Genomic DNA, 22,339 nt, shown 5'->3' with positions numbered 1-22,339 from the left:
AAAATACTTTTGATAGTTGAAACTCTGGCACCTGAAACCATTCTGATAAATTCATGTCTAGCTAAGTTTTATTTGAAATATATTATTTATTTATAAACATCCTGTTAATTTTGTAATTTTACTTTGAAAATCTCACATTATTAAAGCATCTTGACAATGTCCAATACACAATTGGAGGCTCTGATTTTGATGAACTCTGACGAATTCTTTTGAAAATCAGACAGCTTTGGTCAACCGAATAGCTTTCTGTATTTAATTAATGGCTTTTATGTTGAAAGATCTACATGTTTTAAAGCTTACTGGTCTTCCATTAACAAGCTGGAGGATTTTGTTTTGAAAATCTTACAGCAACACAGTCCCTGTTGTTAGCTGCTGGTGGGGTTTTTGGACTATTTTGTGTTTTTCATGTGTGCATATGAGAAAGAGGCACACAGGAGAAGCTTTGACTCTGAGTAACACCGTAACATATGTAAAGCCATGACTCCGTATCTGTATGGCTATGGATACAAACAGTCAGGAACACTGACAGACAAATAAATAAATTGTATGTAAATTTATTGAGCGGCCCCAAAAATTATATATATATATTTTTTCTTTTTGTTTTACTTGTGTAGACCCAGAAAAAGACGTATTTTCAGCTTTTCTCAAAAAGTCCTAGATCAAAATATAATGGATCTGTTTTGGCCAGATAGATGACACTGCTCTCATTAAGATGCCTCCAGGTCAAAGAGTGCAGATCAACTGGCATTGAGAAAAACATTGTTTGAAATGTTTGAGAAATGTTCCTACTTTGTAGTCATGCAATGATGCCTGTAAATTGAAAACCATGAGCCTAGCAACAGGTTAGAGTTAAAAATTTCAGAAGAATATTTTTCCTTTCCCTGTTTGACAGTTAATTAATGTACTCTAGTACCACACATTCCACCCACTGAGATTAATGTGTTTTTTGTGCATTAATTGTAATAGTTTGGAAGAACATCAACCAGAAGAGTGGATAAACGAGCTGCTTATTTTGGTCTTTGAACTATACTTCTGTGACAAATGGTGCAGGACTAGTTGGGTGCAAAACTTTTTTGTCCCTTTGCACCATAAATGGGATTTTTTCCTTCGCAACAATCCCACCAAATACTGCATTTTGGCATTTTTAAGCACTGTATTTGAAGCAATGCCCAAACTTTTCTAGTCTGTTTAGCCCGTACTGAATATTTTTAATTTGATCATTTTATAGCCCTTTAATCTCAAGGCAAAACCTAAGAAATCTTTCCTATCTTTGTACAATTACAATCAAATATTTCTGTTTAGTATATAGGAAATGCATGTAATTATTACCACAAATAGACTCTTTCATATACTTCTCAGTCACCATCCTGATTCATCATGACTCTGTTTCACACTTTAAATATTGCTGCAGACTGTGTATATTTTGCCATCTGGGTTATGCTCATCGATTTATAATGAGGGGTAGTTGCTGGCATGAAATCAGATAAAGGGATGGCAAACTGGCAGTGTTCTGTTTTAAATCTGCCTTTATTGATAGCAAAGGTGGAGCTGCTGAAAGAAAGAAAAAATCTTGCTGATGCTTTTATGTTATACTAGACTATATATGTACAGGTATAGCTACATACAGTGAAATAGTTTGTGTTGATGCACAAAGTTGGCTTGGTGAAACAAATGTCATCAATGTAAATGTTCTTTTTTTTGCAGCAACAGATCCGGAGCCTTACTATTATGGTAAGTGAGTATGTTTTGTGTTTTTTAAGTGCAAAATTCTTAAAAGAGGCACATCTAGTTTCCGTTTACAGGCACTGTTTTTAGATCAGTGTTTTGTTTTTATGTTTAACATCAGCATCGTGCAGGGGTTAAAGTGGGATTTGGCAGGTGGGGGTATTCAAGGTTCAAGTGTAGCAGGGCAGTGAGGGAACAACTATATTCTACAATATGTAGGCTCACATTATATTTGCCACTATGGCTGCTTTCCAACCCCCAGCCAGTAGAAAGCTGCAATTTGGCAACTGTTACTAATGAACACGAAAAGCTTAAATAAGCTTAAATTAAAATCAGTGACATTGTCTACTTAGCAGCCATATTGGAAACCCGAGCGCATAGATTTACTGTTATTTTGAAGCATTATCTAAATTATCTTTCATTTCAAACATCAACAGGACATAAAAACTTACAGGCACGTACAAAATATTTAGTAAAATCTGATACAGATCAGTTCAAAGTTTGCATGCAGTTCTAATTCGACCACTATCTAAATATCTTTTAAATTTCAATTCAGAATTGAAGGGCATATAATGTTTCTGGAGATACCGAGGACCCACCGAGCATTGAGCCAGGACACCACAGTCTGCCCTTTACAACTCCAACATAGTTCATCACTGTAAACTGACCCACAATACAGACTGCACGTGTATAGACTTTGGATAACATGAATTAATATCAATTAATTTGCTTTCAAAAACATTTTATGATGTGAAACATCCAGACAACTTTAGAAACATGTCATATAGCGATCCAATCTGATTACCAAGCTGTACACTGAACTAGAACATTACGTGTAAGCTTGAAATTTCTACCTTTATTAGAGTATTTTTCTCTGAAGTCTTCCCTCTGTTCTCCATCTCACGCATTTGCATTTTTTCTTCCCTGGGAAACACAGTCACTCTGCCCTCAGCTAGCAGACAAATTATGTGTCAAACTGCAAAGAAACTGTTTTTGTGTCATACATATTGAGCTGTTTGAAATGCTGAATTTTCAAGTACTCTCCACTTCAAAAAAGTTACTCCGATTATGCTCACTGCACTTCTGTAGCACTAGCTAGATGAAGCATCTCAAACACAGCTTTACATCTGAACTGTGGTGACTTAACTGTCTCTGCAGCCCATAAAGACTGAAATCACTTAAAAATATTGTGTATTAAACTGCCAACCTGATTTAATTACTCATTAACTGAAAGTGCCGGAAAGTTCAGGCTCACTTTTACAACTGGTGTCGTCAACAAACACAAATTACATTTCAGCAATCTTACTCTCACAAACTCTTTTGTTTTTCTTAAGATGTTGAGGGGTTACGTACCCGTACATCCCTGCAGCTAGAACGTGTGCATGTTTAGCACGTGCTGTTTGCATGTCGTGCTTGTGTAATGACTATGTTTTTGAAACAAGCTCAGAAAACAGAGTGCTTGTCTTACAGTTGAAATATGTGTGAGAACTAATTTGTTTCTGTCTGTGTCTTTCTCCAATACGCCCTCCAACCAGCAGATCAAACCACAGGTACAGCCATATCTTTTAGTTGCTCACTCTTATCCACAAGTAACACAGACAATGAATTATTTAGTTTTGTTTTCTATTTTTGCACATCTGCCACCAGATTTAAGAGACAGAAAAAAACTGCAAAAACAAAAAAAAAGCATCCATCAGTTTGTGATATACGCTCAGGTAGCTTGTTAATTAGGCTAACTTTACGTCCACAAGTTGTTGAGTTTGTATAAAGTCAGTAATTAAGGAAAACGCCACATGCTTTGCTTACATGGACAAGCAATTTGAGCTTAATTGTTTGTAATGTTAAGGTAATTTTCTCTATTTAAACAAAAAAAAGGCTTTGGGGAAGAGGTCAGATCAATATGACCGGTGTAAACCACCTAGGGTGATGAGGCTATGCTGTGAAGTTCTTTTAGTCTAACCTCTAAATCTGACCTCTTGTTGGAGCAGCTTCCACATGGTGGGATACTTCTGTATAATGATACTCTTGGTGTGCTTTTTGAAAAGAACAGATGAGTTTAAATACCTGAGGTCAACCATCAACCCTCCAGTGGGTGGAGAATAATGTCAGGGATGATTTGTGACAGAAGGATAGCAGAAAGAGTGAATGAGAAGTTTCACAAGATGTTAGTAAGACCTGCTGTGCTGTACAGTTTGGAGACTCTGGCACTGACAAAAAAGACAGAAGGCCGACCTGGAGGTGCCAAAGTTAAAGATGTTAAGATTTTCATTGGGAGTGACCAGAATGGACATGAAGGTATAGAGGATATATTGGACAAAGGATGCTGAAGATGGAGCCACCAGGAAGGAGGAACCACGAGGTTGATGGATGTAATGAAGAAGCACATGTGGAGGGTTGGTGTGACAGAAGAGGATGGTAAGGGGTAGGATGAGATGGAGGCAGATCATCTGGTGTAGCAACCTCTAAAGTGAGAAGCCAAAAGAAGAAGAAAATTTAATATTTTAGCTTATTTTGTTAGAACAACAATTTTATGCTTCAGATGAACAGTAAATCTTATTGTATCTGTTGAAAACATACAGTCAGGTCCATAAATATTGGGACATCGACACAATTCTAACATTTTTGGCTCTATACACAACCACAATGGATTCCAAATGAAACGAACAAGATGTGCTTTAACTGCAGACTGCCAGCTTTTATTTGAGGGTATTTACATCCAAATCAGGTGAACAGTATAGGAATTATGACAGTTTGTATATGTGCCTCCCACTTCTTAAGGGACCAAAAGTAATGGGACAATTGGCTTCTCAGCTGTTCCATGGCCAGGTGTGTGTTATTCCCTCATTACCCCAATTACAATGAACAAATAAAAGGTCCAGAGTTCATTTCAAGTGTGCTGTTTGCTTTTTGAACCTGTTGCTGTCAACTGCCAGGATGAGATCCAAAGAGCTGTCACTACCAGTGAAGCAAGCCATCATTAGGCTGAAAAAACAAAACAAACCCATCAGAAAGATTGCAAAAACATCAGGCGTGGCCAAAACAACTGTTTAGAACATTCCCAAAAAGAAGGAACGCACTGGTGAGCTCAGCAACACCAAAAGACCCGGAAGACCACGGAACACAACTGTGGTGGATGACCAAAGAATCCTTTCCCTGGTGAAGAAAACACCCTTCACAACAGTTGGCCAGATCAAGAACACTCTCTAGGAGGCAGGTGTATGTGCGTCAGAGTCAACAATCAAGAGAAGACTCCACCAGTGTGAATACAGAGGGTTCACCACAAGATGTAAACCTTTGGTGAGCCCCAAAAACAGGCAGGCCAGTTTAGAGTTTGCCAAACGACATCTGAAAAAGCCGTCGCAGTTCTGGAACAACATCCTATGGACAGATGAGACCAACATCAACTTGTACCAGAGTGATGGGAAGAGAAGAGTATGGAGAAGGAAAGGAACTGCTCATGATCCTAAGCATACCACCTCATCAGTGAAGCACTGGGGTGGAAGTGTCATGGCGTGGGCATGTATGGCTGCCAGTGGAACTGGTTCTCTTGTATTTATTGATGAAGTGACTGCTGACAAAAGCAGCACAATGAATTCTGAAGTGTTTCGGGCAATATTATCTGCTCATATTCAGACAAATGCTTCAAAACTCATTGGACGGCGCTTCACAGTGCAGGTGGACAACGACCCAAAGCATACTGCAAAAGCAACCAAAGAGTTTTTGAAGGGAAAGAAGTGGACTGTTTTGCAATGGCCAAGTCAATCACCTGACCTGAATCCGTTTGAGCATGTATTTCACTTGCTGAAGACAAAACTGAAGGGAAAATGCCCCAAGAACAAGCAGGAACTGAAGACTGTTGCAGTAGAGGCCTGGCAGAGCATCACCAGGGATGAAACCCGGCGTCTGGTGATGTCTATGTGTTCCAGACTTCAGGCTGTGATTGACTGTAAAGGATTTGCAACCAAGTATTAAAAAATGAATGTTTGATTTATGGTTCTTATTCTGTCCCATTACTTTTGGTCCCTCAAGAAGTGGGAGGCACATTTGCAAACTGTTGTAATTCCTACACCGTTCACCTGATTTGGATGTAAATACCCTCAAATAAAAGCTGACAGTCTGCAGTTAAAGCATGTCTTGTTCGTTTCATTTGGAATCCATTGTGGTGGTGTATGGAGCCAAAAATGTTAGAATTGTGTCGATGTCCCAATATTTATGGACCTGACTGTATCTTTGTTTGACAGTGAGTAAAAAACACTCCTTGTCCTTAAATCACATCTTGAGTTTCTCCTCTTCTCTGATTTCTCTCTCTCTCTCTCTCTTTCTCTCTTGCATCAATAGACACCCCTCCTCTGAATCCACGCGAGGACAGAGTCGCTGTAAGTCACTTCTCACTATTTTCCTACAGCTCTACGGTTTTGCTGTTTGCCACTGCAAGTTATTTATGGTTTGTGCCTGTTTCTCTTTCATTTATTTGTGTTTCCTGTCTAGAAACACCTGAGCTGGCTCTATTTTTATGTAATGCGTAATTGAATGAACCCAACACATTGAAGATAAAGCAGTCCTTAAGAAAATCTGCCTTTCTTGAGCAGTGATATAAACACAGCCTGTGGCCTATACCTTTTGTTGTGGTGGGTTTGGCATTTGGCTTTGTGTAGCTGTCAGTGTGTTTGCTCACCTCTCCAGGAGATTTATAACCCCGATTTCTCATTGTACAGGTGTACGTGGTGGTGGGCATCGCTGCTGTAGCCTTCACTGGTTTCCTTCTAATGTTGGTCATTCTCAAGTTTGGAGGAAACTCCAAGTTTGGCATCAAAGGTAAGACTTCTTGCTCTAATCTTGAGTTGTGGTATCTGAGCTCTGTGGGAGAATGAACCGGTGATTTTAGTTTGACGTGGACGGCTTCATGGATACATGAAAACATTAAAGCCTGTTATTAATTAGAGGGAGAGAAACTATGTTATGTGGTCAAAGATATTTCACTGTATGAATTAACCAAAGAACAACAACATATACTGTTGTTGTTCTTTGGTTCATATATATATATACATGATAGGATAGGTAAGGAACACCAAGCCTTAATACTAAAAGTAGGCCAAAATGCTGGACTGGATAATTTGAAGTTTAGATGTAGATTAGGTGCAGTGCTGTTACCCCACAGTAAGAAGGTTGAGGGTTTAAATCCACCTGCCGGCTTGAACCGGAGTTTCAGTGCTCTCCCAATGCCTGTGGGGTACTACAGTTTCCTCCCCACAGTCCAAAGACATGCATGTTAAGTTAACTGGTGAGCCTAAATTTGCCAGAGTGAGGGACTGCACAGCTAAACTCTGCTATATGTTGGCCGTTTGGCAGACTGGCGATTTCTTCAAGGTGTACCCAACCTCTGTCACGGCTGAGTAAGACTCCAGATTCCTTGTAACCTTGTAATATGTGGATGTATCAAACATTAATATGCCAACATCAAAAGCATACGGGCCAATCAGTGTTCGTCACTGACCACTAAAGCGTTGATTTGTGGTTCCACTTTTGAGGAGGCAAAATATACAGACATATAAAGAATACAGAGCCGAAATCTGAGTCAAAGGCAGGATGGTGGCAAATTAAAGCAATCAGAACCTGAAAATCTTTGATCATCATGATCCTAATTTAATTTGCAGGCCCTCATGTATCCACGAATTCACCCGGTTCGGATGGAAGCAGCTGCTGTTGTGATTAAGTTTCTCTGGGTCTCAGTTCTGCTGGTGCATAACATGCATGTGGACTAAAATGAACTGTAGTCTTTGTCATGTTGATGTGAAATTGCTTTGGTACTGTAGCCACTGTTGAAGCCTCCACACACACATGCTTGCACACACGCCATCTATCTTTTATGCCACATAGTTTCCCTCTTAAGTATGTTTGAAACAACTGCTTCTGCATTGGCTACAAGTGTCACTAATCTGTTTCCCTCATCTGGTATTTACTATTGACTTACTACAGCAGATTTGTCTTTTCTCATTTTTATGCTTCGCTCAGATTCTGTCCTCCTTGTAAACTAACAATAATCACTGAACCACGGTCCTTCCATTTTGCACATCGTACATGCAAAAATGGTCATGCTTCATTTTAATGCTCACATATTCCGTGTGTAGCTATAGAACTATAGGTGAACACATTAATCTTTAATTTTGAAATGATACCTTTCAGTCTTTCATTCAGTTTGGTTGAGAAAAGAAATACGCAAAATTTACATTCAGGGCAGACGGTCCATGAACTCCTCGTCTTGAGGAAGTCGTTTTTTGCTTTTTAAAGATACGTTTGTTTTTAGGAATAAAACATTTCTTGGCACCGCTTGAGCCATCACCGTTTGATGCAGCGTAGGTCCATATTTCACATTCAAATTAGCGAACCAAAAAGTGAATGCAAATGTAGTCAGAGTTACTCGATGTGCGTTGCCAAGTGTGTGCGCCTTTATGTGTGTGACTCTCAGTTACACTGTAGAAGTGCAGTATTTTGACAGTGATTGATTTATGGGCCCCCGGAGAAGGAAGGATGTGGGACAGAAGGAGCAAAAGGATACACATTGTGTTTGTGTGTGTGTGATTCCTTAGATGTCTTAGTATCATATATACAGTATATATTTGTGTGTGTGTGTATTTCTTGAACATCTAAGCATTTTTGCATCCTGTGCAGGAGGTTAGGTCACATTACAGTTTTGCCCTCTGATTGCTTCCCTTGACTCTTCACCTTCCTTCCTTTCCCCCCTTCCACCTTCCTCTTTCTGTTCACATTCCCCACACATGTAGAAATACAGTTGCATGTGCCCTGCAGCAAGTTTACGCTTCAGTAAGTTTATGGAGAGAGAAATTTGGAGAGGCCTGCATCAGTATGACCACAGATCTAGACAGGGGGTTCAACAGCTGCGAGTAATCCACAGCAGCACTGAGCCCACTGAAATTAATCTCAACAAGAGGAACACAACTGCTGATGGCAGCTCCTCACCAGTCCTAATCTAAAACAAAAACTATTTTGTCATTGCAAAATAACTAAATCACCCCCACATGATGATGGGAAACTTGTGATCAGAAAGTGTGAAGAGTGCGTGTCAGGCCTTGTACCATATTGAGCAGGTGTGCAGTGAAAAATCGTCACTCGCCTCACTGAGCTGAGGATGATTTGCTGACCGCCTCTTTTTGATAGCTGAGTAAAAAGCTGTAGCTGGTTTACATTATTTATGCCGACTGCATTATTCTGCTCCTCTCTCATCAATAACACATGGACAACGTTTGGTACAGGTTTCCTTGCATGATCTCCTCGCTGCTTCTTGACACTAGAAGGATGATTTCATTTAGTGTGTATAGTTGTTTTCTCGTGTTGGCACAAAGGAGTAGGTAATATTTAACGTAAAGTCTGCAGTAGGTTCACATGTGTGCATGCATTAGCAGCGGTGACATGTTGCAGTGTTTACTGTTGTAATCTGATCGAGCCCATCTTCATGTTGGGGATAATTTATGATCCAATGGTAATCTAATAATTGGAGCTTTGCTTGTTTTAGCTTTGGAGACACTCATGTGGAGCCTGCTGCTGTATGAAAGCTATATGCAATAATCTCAAAGCATCAGATTTAGGTTTTATAATTTTTATTGGTCACTGCTGATGCTGACATATGGAAAAAATGCAGACTACGTCCTGAGTGCAGAAACATGCATAGCAGAAGCCTAATGATTAGGGTTGTCACATTACCAGAATTTGAAACTTGAAAGCGATAGGCTGGAAAATAATTGATATGTGTTAGGATTTTCATTATTATATGGGGAAAGGGTGACAAAAATAAAGATCATATCTTATGATACAAACAACATTACAGTCATAAAGCTGTATTTGTGAATGCATGTGTGTGTGAGTGTATACAGTGCTTAACAAATATATAAATTACCTGTAAAAACAAGAAAAGGAACTATTTTAGAAATCAGTCTAAAGCTTGTTTAAAACTTTTTTTTTTGAGGCAAATAACAAACTGCAATTCACATTTTTTAATCAAAACTTGAACCAGCACAATGGACTAATCAGAGAAGTCAGAAATTAATCACACATAACATTCAGTCACTAAAACAAATTTTTCTGTTCAAGAATGCAAGTAAATAACTATAATTTAGCATCTTAATAAAAAAAAAATTGCTTTTCTATTTTTTCTGCTTTTTTGCAAAACAGTAAATTTGAAAACTCATGGATAACAACAATAATTATATTTTAGCAATAAAAACATAACTTCGATTAAACAGATTTTTTTTTTTTTTTTGCACACCGGTGGATTAACCATTACAGAAACATTTTTTTAAAATGACTTTGGTAAGTAACAAATCTTTCAAAAGACAATTTTTTAAAGTTGTGTGGTAGTGCTGTACCTCTGTTTACACTAGCGGTGTGCGGATCGATATTGAAATGTATCCATTCCTCCAATACCAGTTATTTATGTTCTAGAATCGATTCTCATATTAAAATATCAATATTTTAGTAATTTGGGGTAAATTTGTAGTTTATCATTAACAGGAACAGAGTGGAAGGAAACTATATTATTGAGATCGTCTAAATTGGAACTACTCAGAATTAGGGAGACATTCAAAAGGGCTGTTGGGGGGGGAGTGGTATACATATATATATATATATATATATACAAAAAACTTGAATTTTACAATGTTTATTTATCGGATAAAATAAGTTAAATGTCACCGTTATTATTGTCCGGCCGGAAACAGCGGGGGTGTCCAAATTCAGAGGCTGCATCCACCTGAGGACCCGGCCTTCGCGGCCTAAGTGGGCCGGGTCCTCCGAAAGCCAGGTAGGCCGGAAGTGAGTGACTGTGAAATTGGACAGTCAGAATTACGTCACAAGCTCTCTCACTGGAGTGAAACTCTGCCATCTGCTCCTTGCTATCTAAAATATAACCGGACGCTGTCGTAAATTCTCGACCATCTCACACTTCTGTTTAATCAGTTTTCTGTTTGACGTTTATTCAGTTGTATGAAAACCCCGGAGGAATCCTCCTGAGGAATTAATAAAGTTTCATTTACTCTAATCTAATCTAATAACTTTAATCTCAGCCAACCGATTTACTTACAAACAAATAAAACACAGAAAAAAGCCAAACAATTACATTTTTAAGGTATACTTATATATCATGTTTAACCTGAGTAGCGAAAGAGCGCGGGGGTCTGAAAACGATGAAGCCGGGAGTCCGCTGTTCTCGCCGGTTCGAGTGACCATTGAACCCCCCGGCTAGCTATCGAGCGGGTGGGTAACAGATGTCTCCGAAAACGTCGGAGCACTTTTGCAAATATGCGATGTCTTGATAAACCAAGCAGATATTTGAAGTTTACACGGCTACTTTCTCGCCTGAAAATATGTTAAAACGTTATTTTGTGACCCAGAAAGATTAATAAGAGTAATATTAAAACTTAGTAGTGGCCGCCATTGTTGGAAACTGAGCAGGGCCGCGCTATGAGTTCTGGGATATGGTGGGCCACGAAGGACACACCCGACCCATCTTTCAAATTCGGGGAAATGACGGACGCATTTGTCAGCCGCATTTGAAGGAGTCGACGAATTGGGACAGCCTTCGTCGCCTGGCTGTGACGCAATTGGCCTTCAAATGCGGCCTCCGAAGGATGCAGCCTACGTTTTGGGACACAGCTTCTGTCTCTCGCTAGCAAAGTTGACCCAGACAAATAAGCTAGTTCTCAGCTACGAGCCCGACACATAACCCAAGGTATTAGCCAGAGGTCCCTTTACTACGGTTTGGAGCCGCGGACCTGTTCTGTTATATACGTGCGGAATAGTTTTCTATATGAGATCGCTGCAAAAAAAGTGCAGCCTTACCTAATGTCCACCCTACTGTTACTCATTTTATATTAAGATTTAAAAATCTAGTTGGTATTGGTATGGCGAGTAGCCTTCAGTAATAGTAATAAATCACACAGCAATAGTACATTCATTATTCATCATCATTATTTTCACTCAGTCTCATTTGTTTTGACTGATAGTTATTTGAATATTTTAAAATGAAGGTGTTGAGAAACATAATTAAATGTATTTATTTAATTATGTATTTTACTGACAATTTCATTCACACAGCATTCTGTTAAAACAGCAAGTATGTAAACTATCAATTCCTTTCCCTTTAGTCTAGGCTATTTTGAGAGACTGCATACATAGCTGACTCAACATTCAATGCAGTGTACCCCTTCTTTGGTTTTGCCCTGTGTATTTTATTTTGTTTGTAGATGATTGCCCAAGAGCAGCAACACTCACGAGATGCCTTGTAGAGATGATTGTGAAGGACCTCCAGCCTCTGTCCATAGTGGAGGACCAGGGTTTCCAGGGATTTGTGAGAGCTCTTGACTCAAACTATGAACTCCCAGGAACAAAAACACTGTCAGAGCCTCATCTTGTAAATTTGTTTGATGAATGCAAAGGCAAAGTAAGAGCATCTTTGCAAAATGCTTCTGGTGTTGTACTTACACTGATATGTGGACCTCAGTGTCCACAGAGGCATATTTGACTGTAACATGCCATTTCATTGAAAAGTGGCAAATGAGAGAATTTGTCCTAGAAACCCACTCTTTCCATGGGCAGCAGATGATATCAGCTCAGCGCTTAAGCGCATCACAGAAGAATGGTGCATAACTCAGAAGGTGGTTGCAGTTGTGACAGATAATGGTGCAAATATGGTTGCTGCAGTGCACAAAGCTGGATGGAGGCATCATCCATGTTTTGCACACACACTGAATTTAATTGTAAAGGACCGTGTCAAAATCTGTCCCGGAAGTGGTGCAGGTGCTGGAAAATGCAGTGTGATTGTTTCACCACAGCACAAACGCTACAGAGAAGCTCAGGGATATTCAGCAACAGTTGAAAGTGGCAGAACACAAGCTAATTCAGTCTGTAGATACCTGCTGGAACTCTGTCTTTCACATGGTGGAGAGGCTCTGTTAGCAAAATGAAGCCGTGACCACAGCCCTCTGCCTTTTAGGGAAGAATGCATTGTGCTTAAATGTGGGAGAATTATCCCTCATCAAGCAAACAGTTGATGCACTTCAGCCATTTGAAGAAGCAACACAGGAAGTTTTATCTGAAAAACACGTTTCAGTCTCCAAAGTGATTCCACTTGTGTCACTCATTCACAGGGCTGTAGCAGCCTGTGAACATCAGGGCAGCTCCCTTGCCACACAGCTGGCACAGCAATGCCAGCACAGATTCAGTGGTATTGAGAGCATTCACTGTCTAGTGGCAAGTACATTTCTGGATGTTAGGTTTAAACACCTTGGTTTCCGAGACAAAGACAATGTTGACATATTAAAAAAACGTCTCCACACTGAAATGCAGGAAGTGTATCAGACAAGACAGTCTGCTCCCACTCTAACTGTAAGCTCAACACCTACTGTTAGCTCTGCCTCAGGGCCTTCTACTTCAGAGTCTAGTCAGAGTCCTGCACCCGCAGGTCCAGCTGCAACAAAAGGAGGGATATGGACAGATTTTGACATGCAGGTTTTGTCAGGCCAACATCACCGGTCAGCTTCCAGTGATGTACTCATTGAATTACGCCAGTACTCAGAGGAAAAACTCATTCCCCGAGATAAGGATCCACTGGTTTGGTGGCAAGAGCATGAACAAACCTTCCCATCCCTAAGCAGACTTGCAGTGAGATACCTAGGAATCGTTGCTTTGTCTGTACCTGCAGAGAGAGTCTTTTCAAAGGCAGGAGAGGTTGTGAGCAAAAAACGGAGCAGACTTGAAGGGAAAACTGTAAATATGCTGTTGTTCCTAAACAAAAACCTTTGAATAAGGGAAAGTGTTACTGTCAAATGTTTTGTTGAAGTGTCCAGGCACGTTAAACATTAAATGACATGTTAAATTACGTGTTCACATAGCACACAACTTAAGGTTTTTTATTTGTATGTGATAATTCTGCATTATTAAACAATAAGAACAAGTAGTCTGATGTCCTGTAATCATTATAAAGCTATAATTTGAAATACAATAAAACATTACGTTTTTGTGCAAAGTATCGGTATCGGATCAGTATCTTCAAATTTTACTTGGCATTGGATCGGAAGGGAAATCATTGATATCGCACATCACTACTTGGCATCACATTTTTCCTGCTCAATAAATAGAGCCGTTAAATACAAATTTTTAAATGAACAGTTTCTTAATGTTACTGACATTTGCTGCATAGCTCCCACAATAATGTTATTGTTTTATTACTAGCCATAGCTGCTAGCTGTCCAGCAACTGCTATAGTTAAACAGTTGGTGTTAGCATGTATGCCAGCCATGCTAACATTTCTGATAGCTGTTCAACAGTTAAATGTTGTTGAAATGGAAGATTTACTGACCTGGAATATTGTCTTAGAGTTTTTTCAGTGTTGTGAAGGTCAGCTACTTCAGCTGCTACCGAGGTGAGTGTGCCTCCTTGTCTGCAGCAATGCTGTATGAAGCTATGTGTCATCGGAAGAGGCGAAGACGGTAGTTTTGTACTCATTCTGTTACAAATGAGTATAAAAAAGAGCAATTATAATTTTTAGTATCGATTAGTGTATGAGTATAAATACTTTTTAAAACCCCCTCTAAAGACACAGTATGAGTAAAAGCATATTTTGCTTATTGTTTAAATTATTAAGGTTGAAAATATGTTGCGTTTAGTCCAGTTTAATCTTTTCGCAAACGTGAAACATTTTTTTTTTTTTTTTTTAACCTGTCCCGTTTGGTTCTTTTGCCATCAGAATTATTGTCTAAAGGCGAAGAAAGATGCCCAACGGATTTACTTTACCAAATGGACCATCCCAGCCTTGCCGTAATGGTCCATTTGATTCAACTTTTTATTGTTTATTTTATTTTCACTTGCTGAATATGGGACAGACTTGACTGGAGGAGAGAATGTGGAGAAAGAAAGAGGGAAAGAAAAAAACCTGAGAAGAGGGACGGGGAAAAAGGGCAAAAAACAAAAACCAACAGAATAAGCAGACAAAAAATACATATATCGATCACCTGGATCACCTGTTGAGAAAGAAAAAAGAAAGCAAGCAGAAGAAAACGAGAGTAATAGAATAAACAACATCACAATGATATATGAGAATATGACAGTAAATACTAAATATTAAACATTATTGTGCAGCACGTGAGATCGACAGCGCACAGTGTGCTTTGAGGTAGGAGCCAAAAAGGGTGTAATTTGTGTGTGTGATCACCCGTGTGTACACCTGTGAGCATGAACGCGCTTGTTTTTAAAAGGTTCCTTCATGTAATGATCTGCTAGAGGGTGTGGGGGGCCACTGCCCCGACCTCCAGGGCATGAAGCAGGTATGGAGGAGATCAAGACTCCAGACATCCAGAGGCCCCCAGCAAACGTGAAACATTAAAAAAATCCCCACCAAAAAAAGAGTCTACATGGAAATTACTGTGTCCCATTTAATCTTACCTCCATAACTTTAAATTAAACAATAACAACATTAAGGGTATGCTATTCAGAGTAACAATGACATTGTTTATGGATGAAAGCATGTCCACAGAGTCAGTAAGATCAGAGACAACACAAACGACTGTTGTGTGATAAGAGCGAGGCAGAAATGTCAAGACTGGGGAGGAAAATGATTGATTAAAAGTTTTTTAAAAAAAGTAAATATGACATGCGGAAAGTGTGAGACAGGTGGAGAAGCAGAGAGAGAGAGTGAATGTTAAAACTGACATTTGACACGAAGTCAGACTGAGAAAAACAGAGAGTCAGCAAGGAGGTGAGAAAGAGGGAGAGACATTAAAATCTAGCCTAGAGCGGGGCAAAGAGAATAAGGAAAAATTGGCAGAAAGAAAGAGGTGAAAAGAAAAGTCTTCTCTTGTCCACTTATCAATGATTCATCGTTAGTGCAGGTTTCAGTTTTCTCCTTGTTTGGTGGAGTTGCACGCCTCCACCTTTCTCTCCCTCTTTCTCTCACATGCACACACAGCGCCTCACTGTCGATCGATCGATACGACACCCTCAAGGTCAGCAGGGCTTCATTCTAGGCCCAAGTCATTACTGAGCATGCTCAGGGTACCTACCACTGCCTCCTCCTCCTCCTTTCCCTTAACTTCCTGTAGAAAAGCAGTACTGCCTTCAGTTGTTCAGCGTTTTAATAAACCAAAGCAAAATCTGAATGAGCTGAACTAAAAAGTCAAGACTCTGAAAACAGTCAGTGTACGGCAGAGTAACCTTCAATACCTTTGCAGCACTGACTGAAAGGTGTTAGCACCAAGAGCGTGTTAAAAACCAAATACAGGAATCGGGTGCCAGATCAGAGGGTCATTTTTTATGAACAAAGCAAATAATCTATAGCCATGCTAAAATGTTCTTGTGGTAATGTAACATTTACCATGTTAGCATATTTGTATATTATTTGTATATTAGCAGTAAGCTAATGGATTATAGTTCAAACTGGTAGCAGGTTTGTGTGGGATACGTTTAGCCATTAAAGAAGCAAACACAGTTTTTAGCAGTGATGCTTTGAACAAATTAAATCTGGACCAAAGTGACACCACTCCTCGAGTCATGACTGTGCTTAGACCTATGGGTACAATTTGCATCTCTAAGACAGAATTTTGTTATTTTTGTATAAAAAACAAAACCCTTTTATGAATTAGTTTGGAATAACAATAATTTAAATAGTAATGCTTAATTTTACATTTTAGGCATAATTTGTGACTAACTTATTTGATTGAGCCATTTTTTTTGAACTGCTGTAATTCTTCATGGCATATTTCCAACAAGGTGCTGGAAACATTCTCTGGGAATTTTATTGACATGATTGCATCACACAGCTGCACATCCATGATACGAAGCTTCTGCTCCAGCAAATCTCAAAAGTGGTCTATTGGATTGCGATCTGGACACCGTGGTGGCCGTTTGAGTTCAGTGAACTCACTGTCATGTTCGAGAAACCAGTTTAAGATTATTTGAGCTTTGTAACATGGTGTGTTATCCTGCGGGAAGCACTTATCAGAAGAGGGAACACTGGGTTAAAAAGGGATGGACATGGTCAGCAACAATACTCAGGCCGTGATGTTTCAGTGACGCTCAACTGGTACAATCCCCACATCATTACACCACCACTGACAGGCAGGGTGGAGCAATGCTGTCATGTTGTTTACACCAACCCATATGGAAAAGAAATAGTAAAAACTTATATGATTTACTCATGAAAGTGGCCACTTTCTCATTACTTTCATATATTTTTTTAGTAAGTATCCAAAACATACAAGTTTCATTATATAATTTTTCAAGGGATCTTATATGTGTTTTCACTCTTGTATGCTTTTCATACAAGTTTCACACAAGACAGATACAAACTTTATAAGATTTATATATATCTTTTCCATATGGGAAATTCTGACTCTAACAACTGCATGTCACAACGGAAACTGACACTTGAGACCAGGCAACATTTTTCCAAACTTCTACTGTCTATTTTTTAGTGTTGTTAGTTGAGGGGAGTGGCACCTGGTGTGGTCTTCTGCTGCTGCAGCCCATCTACTTTAAGGTTTGATGCATGTGTGTTCTAACATGCTCTTCTGCATACAGCGTAATGAGTAGTTATTTGAGTTATTGCTGCTGTCATATCAGCTCTAAGCAGTCCAATCATTCTTTTATCTAAACAAGGAGTTTTCACTCAGAGAACTGTTGCTCACTGGATATTTTCTTTTTTCCAGACAGCATAAAATTTCCCAACCGTTTAAAACTAACCTAAATCCTGTGGTGTTAATTTTATTGCTGTGGGATTGGATTCAATCCGGTCAGATCTGTTAACTGTGTTGCAGTTAACGCTTATCAAATTTTCCATCCATTAAATATCACTATGTAGTGATTGTCTGCACAATACGCAGTACTGCATTTCTGAATGACTAGGGTTATATCACTGCCTGATGCTTCAGTGTGTTCTTGAGGGTTTTTTTTTTTTCATATGGGATAGGGACATATGGAACAGAGATATTTTCCAAAACAAAAGGAGTAAAATCTTTCTAGCCTGAGCCTTTAGACTCTATGTCAATGTATTCATAAATAAGAAGGGCTCATGTAAAGGTCAGCTGGTTAAGAGTTTTTGTGGTGCCTTCCAGCGTGAAGCTGGACTTTTCTTAGCAACTTTAAAACTTGTTTGCAAGTCAGCGGGTTATTTGTGCTTAATGGCCTAAAGCTCTGCTATTCTGAAATTATAGATACTTGAACTGCCATGCAAAATTGCACACAATTATTTTCCACCTGACAAACTTTGTGCAAAATGAGCCTTGAAAAAAATGCAGATGTAATAAAAAATGCTTTAAATTGTTTTACAGCAGGTTCTTATTCAGAGAAACTGCTAAAAAAAAGGACACAGGCGTGACGTGTAACTGTGTCGTGTTTATTTCAGTTAAAGAGGGGCAGTTCAGTGAGCACAAAAACAGAACTGCACAAATAAGTTTGTTGGAGAAAGATGACTGTGACATATTCTCAAAGGAACCGGCTGTTTATTTAAATTTGGGTTTTAATTTTTGTCTGTGAGATTGTCAGTCTGCTCACGTCTGTTCTGTGCTTAGGGATGTCAGTGTGGCCCCAGATCTCCTTAAAAAAGTATCATAACTTATAGCCCCGATTGCTGAAGCTTTAACAATAAAACAGTTTGCAATAAATGGTTTTAATCCTCTTCAATGTAAAATTTATTTTAGTGAAAGTAGATATTTTTATACCTTTTAAACAAAAAATACAAACTATATTAACAACGCTAAGCAAACCCTTCTGCAATGCCTTCTGCAGGAAATGGCTTTAGCCCCATGTGACCCCTTGACATAAAGCATTGATGGATGGCTAGAACAGAAGCCACCCATCTTGGTGGTGTTTGTTTATTATGAACTTTTTGTCGTGGAAGTTTTTCAAGGAACAGTTTGGTTTGATTGAAGATTTTAATGTTGAGAGCTGGAAAAAGAAAATTCAAAATGCCTACGGCAGATCCTAAGGGCAGCGATTGCTTGAAGTGCTCTGAAAATGGAAACTGCTCTTTTCCAAAGTGAAACGTTGCCTGAAGACCGTGCCTGTGCACTTTCCTGACTGCAGCTTTTCCTTTTTGTTCACGGCGCTATATAAGTGAACATCTTTGCAGTCTTTTCCACATTCATTTCTTGCAAGTTCACCTCTGCAGACTGACATATTTGAATTTGTGTTGTTCTTTGATCAGTTGTTGAAATGCTGCAAAGTTTAACAGACACCACAGAAACGTGGCATGATACTGTAAAATGCCATCATTTTCAGGAGCTGTTTTCAAAATGTCTCATTTTTGCAGAAATTTTCGGAATCGGCTGAACACAGGAAGTGAAGTAGGCATCGGCAATGTTTATTCATTACCTAAAGTGCCTCCTGTGGTTTCATTTTCTGTTATTTTGTGCAGGATTTGAAAGCTCTCTTCTGTGAAATCAGACAAAGCGAGCAATCAGAAGCCTTGAGAAAAATGTTTCTGGTCAGATTCAAAGATGACTACCATCACTTAGTGTTTCTCTCCTCATCTCTGGTTACGCAGCTGTATATCTGTTTGCTGTCTTATATTGGTCGGCCTGACCTTTGCTAAGAGTCGGAGCTGTGAAAAATTAGATAGCTCAAACTGTGACTGTGAGAACAGGACATTGTGTATACATACTATTTAAGCAAGAACAGATGAAATTATTACAGAGCAGCTGAGCCTTTAAAATGTTCTTCCACTTTGAAATATGGAGGCTTTTTAAATTCGATCAGTCACTCTGAAATGCTCAGCGTGACCTCATTTTAGTCTTTCCACTGATGGCTACGCACATCAAAAAACATAAATGATCGTACAAGTAAAACCATGGCCTCACGATGCTTACAAAGGATATATTTATCTGCATTTTTAAGACATTAACAACGCTATAGTCTGGGACATGAGGCTCTCTGGTGGCAGCTAAAATATATTAATGCAAATCATTTTCAGTAATTTTATCTTCAGATGGATATCTGCCCCTTAGGATAGATCAGGCTGGAAATAATAACTTGACCGTCAAGTAATCACTACATAAACATGAGCATTATTTTCCTCAGAGTGAGAGTCCTATGAGTGCAGCTGTTGCTCGAGAGTATTCTGATATTCACTTGACAACACAGCAAATATAATTAGACTCTCTTTTTGCTGAACTGAACTCATTGTTCCACTATACCACAAAAAAAATCATCTGTGAGAAGAAAAATGAAAAAGCATGAAGGGAAATTGTAGAATTCAGTTTTATCAAAAACACAGAAAGGTTCTTACTCTGTTTACTTGAAGGCCAACAGTTTTATCGAAACAAATATAACATCTAACAAAGGCTAGACAGCGGTTTGTTTACCACATACACAACAGAGGTAGTCTTTTACTGGTTATGATACATGAAACCAGGAACTAAACAAGCAAACAAATAAATAAACAAAACAGAAGTATTTGTCCTTTTCTGATTTCTTTGGGGGGTTTTTTCATAGTGGTTTCATGTTTCAGATCAAACACATTTTAGTGTCAGATTAAGATTAAATATAAAATGCCGTTTTTAAATATTGATTAATTTATTAAGAAAAAAAAAGCCAGCCAAACCTACCCGACCCTATGTGAAAAAGTAATTAACCCCTAAACCTAATAACCGGTTATGCAAATCTTGGCAGCAAGACCTGCAGTTAAGTGTTTGCAATAACTGCTAATGAGTCTTTCACATCACTGTGGAGCAATTTTGGCCCACCCTTCTTTGCAAAATTGTTTAAATTCAACCACATTTGAGTTTTTTCCAACACGAACAGCCTGTTTAAGGTGATGCCAAAGCAGCTGAAACCACCTTGAACCAATCCAAATTCTTCATTTTTTTGAAATTTCAAAAGTCATTTAAAGGTGGCATGATGTGCTGCTTTATGAAAACTTTTAGCTTCTATTAAAGTGATTTTTTTGATTCAACTGGTCTGGCAGGAATCATGTCTGGGTGTGGATTGTGACATAGAGCATGAAGTAACTGTGGTTAACCACAATCACTTCATGATTTAACAAGGGGGCAATTACTTTTTTGCCACAGGGGCATGTCAGTTTGCGTAGCTTTTTCCCCCTTTAATAAATGAACTCATCATTCGTATTACTTGCTTGTATATTTGTATAACTGTGTAGTGGCAACTTGTGAAGTTTTTTTGTTATATTTTTTAAGAAGTAAAGTTCAATTTCAGAAAAAGACGTTAGAGCTAGTGTGTCATACCAACACCAGGTAGGTTGATTGCTTTCTTAGATTTGTAAAACTTTTAAAATAACATTTTAAATAATAAAAGTTACAGGTACTTAGATTACGCATACACTGTATGTATATTTTTTGTTCTCACTGATATTTTTCTCTATCAATCCAGTTTTGTATGACTTATATCAGTCTCTGGATTCATAATCATGTCACTTTTTAAAAATCCCAAATGTTCTGGCATCCCATAGGGACTCCAATCAAAAGCACCCAGTTCTGCCTAAGCAGTTTTAATAAACAGAAGTATTTATTTGGTTAATAATTGCCATGGGTCTTAAAGTAAACACAGTATCAAGTTAGGTGTGCTCTTTCAATTACTTTTAAGAAGAAAGACTCTGTTGCTGCATTGATCATCTGGAAATTATCAGAACGTTGGAGACCTTGCCAGATCTCCTGTACCTATGACAGCTGTGGCATGCCCTGGTCACACCACACATGAAAAAGAGAGCTGAAACCTCGCATGCTCTAATCCAAGAAGCAATGGCCGTGCTGGGTGTTATGTCCATCTGCTCATGTGACTGTCAAGTGCTCGCCTGGAAAATCTGCTTGGAAAAAAGTGTTACCTTTGTCCTGAAACACAGAGAGGAAGGTATCAGCTACTCTGAAATCGTGTGCTTTAACTGTGCTGTGTTTAGCTTAGTTTGTCCGGTTTCTGGTCCCTGTATATAACTGTAGTAAGAGCTTGTTTGCAATGCCAGCAAAAAGTCAAACTCATCCTTGGTGGGTCCCTGCTGGGCTGCCCTTTGTCAAAAACTCTGTTCAGAACTTTTACGGTAGGAGGTTATAGGCACAGCCAAGATGTCGAGGGTTCCCTGTTTGATTCCAGAATCTCGTCTTTGCTATTTGCAGATGATATTGTTCTATTGGTGATATCAGGTGGTGAATGTCCATTGGTTTGCTTTGCAGAATAGTGTGAAACAGTTAGAGTTAGAACATCCAGGTCTGAGGCCATGGTTCCCAACTAAAAAAGGGTCATTTGCTTACTACAGGTTCAAAATAAGGGGAGGGTGGAGCGGGAGATTAACATAAAGATCAGTTTGGTGTCTGCAGAGATCTGTGTGCTGCAATAAAGAGTGAGCTGGCTGCCAAAGCAAAGTTGACAATTTACAGTAGAGCTCAATCTGTGTTCGTACATACTTTTGGTGATGAGCGCTGGATAATGACTAGTAGAATGAGCTTGTGGATACAAGTGACAGGGTCATTTAGGACTCAAGTGTAGAGCCACTACTTCTGTAGAAAAGAACCAGCTGTGAGGTATTTTGGACATCGCATCAGGATACCTCCTAGACGCCTCCTAGGTGAAGTGTTTCTGGCATCTTGAACTGGCAGATGGCCCT

The 22,339-nt window shown here is 39.0% G+C and overlaps 1 protein-coding gene across 1 annotated transcript in view; it reads left to right on the top strand.

Annotated features, from left to right (window-relative positions):
• ntrk2a (neurotrophic tyrosine kinase, receptor, type 2a) overlaps positions 1-22,339 on the top strand; it is a 108,546-nt gene that overhangs the window by 20,223 nt on the left and 65,984 nt on the right. The window contains exons 10-12 of the mRNA XM_063488961.1: positions 1,705-1,731; positions 6,064-6,101; positions 6,441-6,540. Coding sequence (XP_063345031.1) covers positions 1,705-1,731; positions 6,064-6,101; positions 6,441-6,540 — 165 coding nt within the window. The remainder of the gene's footprint in view (positions 1-1,704; positions 1,732-6,063; positions 6,102-6,440; positions 6,541-22,339) is intronic.

This window comes from Pelmatolapia mariae, linkage group LG12 (genome assembly GCF_036321145.2).
Source record: "Pelmatolapia mariae isolate MD_Pm_ZW linkage group LG12, Pm_UMD_F_2, whole genome shotgun sequence".
NCBI lineage: Eukaryota > Metazoa > Chordata > Actinopteri > Cichliformes > Cichlidae > Pelmatolapia > Pelmatolapia mariae.
The sequence above is the reverse complement of the archived record's forward strand: the minus strand, read 5'-3'. Positions and strand labels throughout refer to the sequence as shown.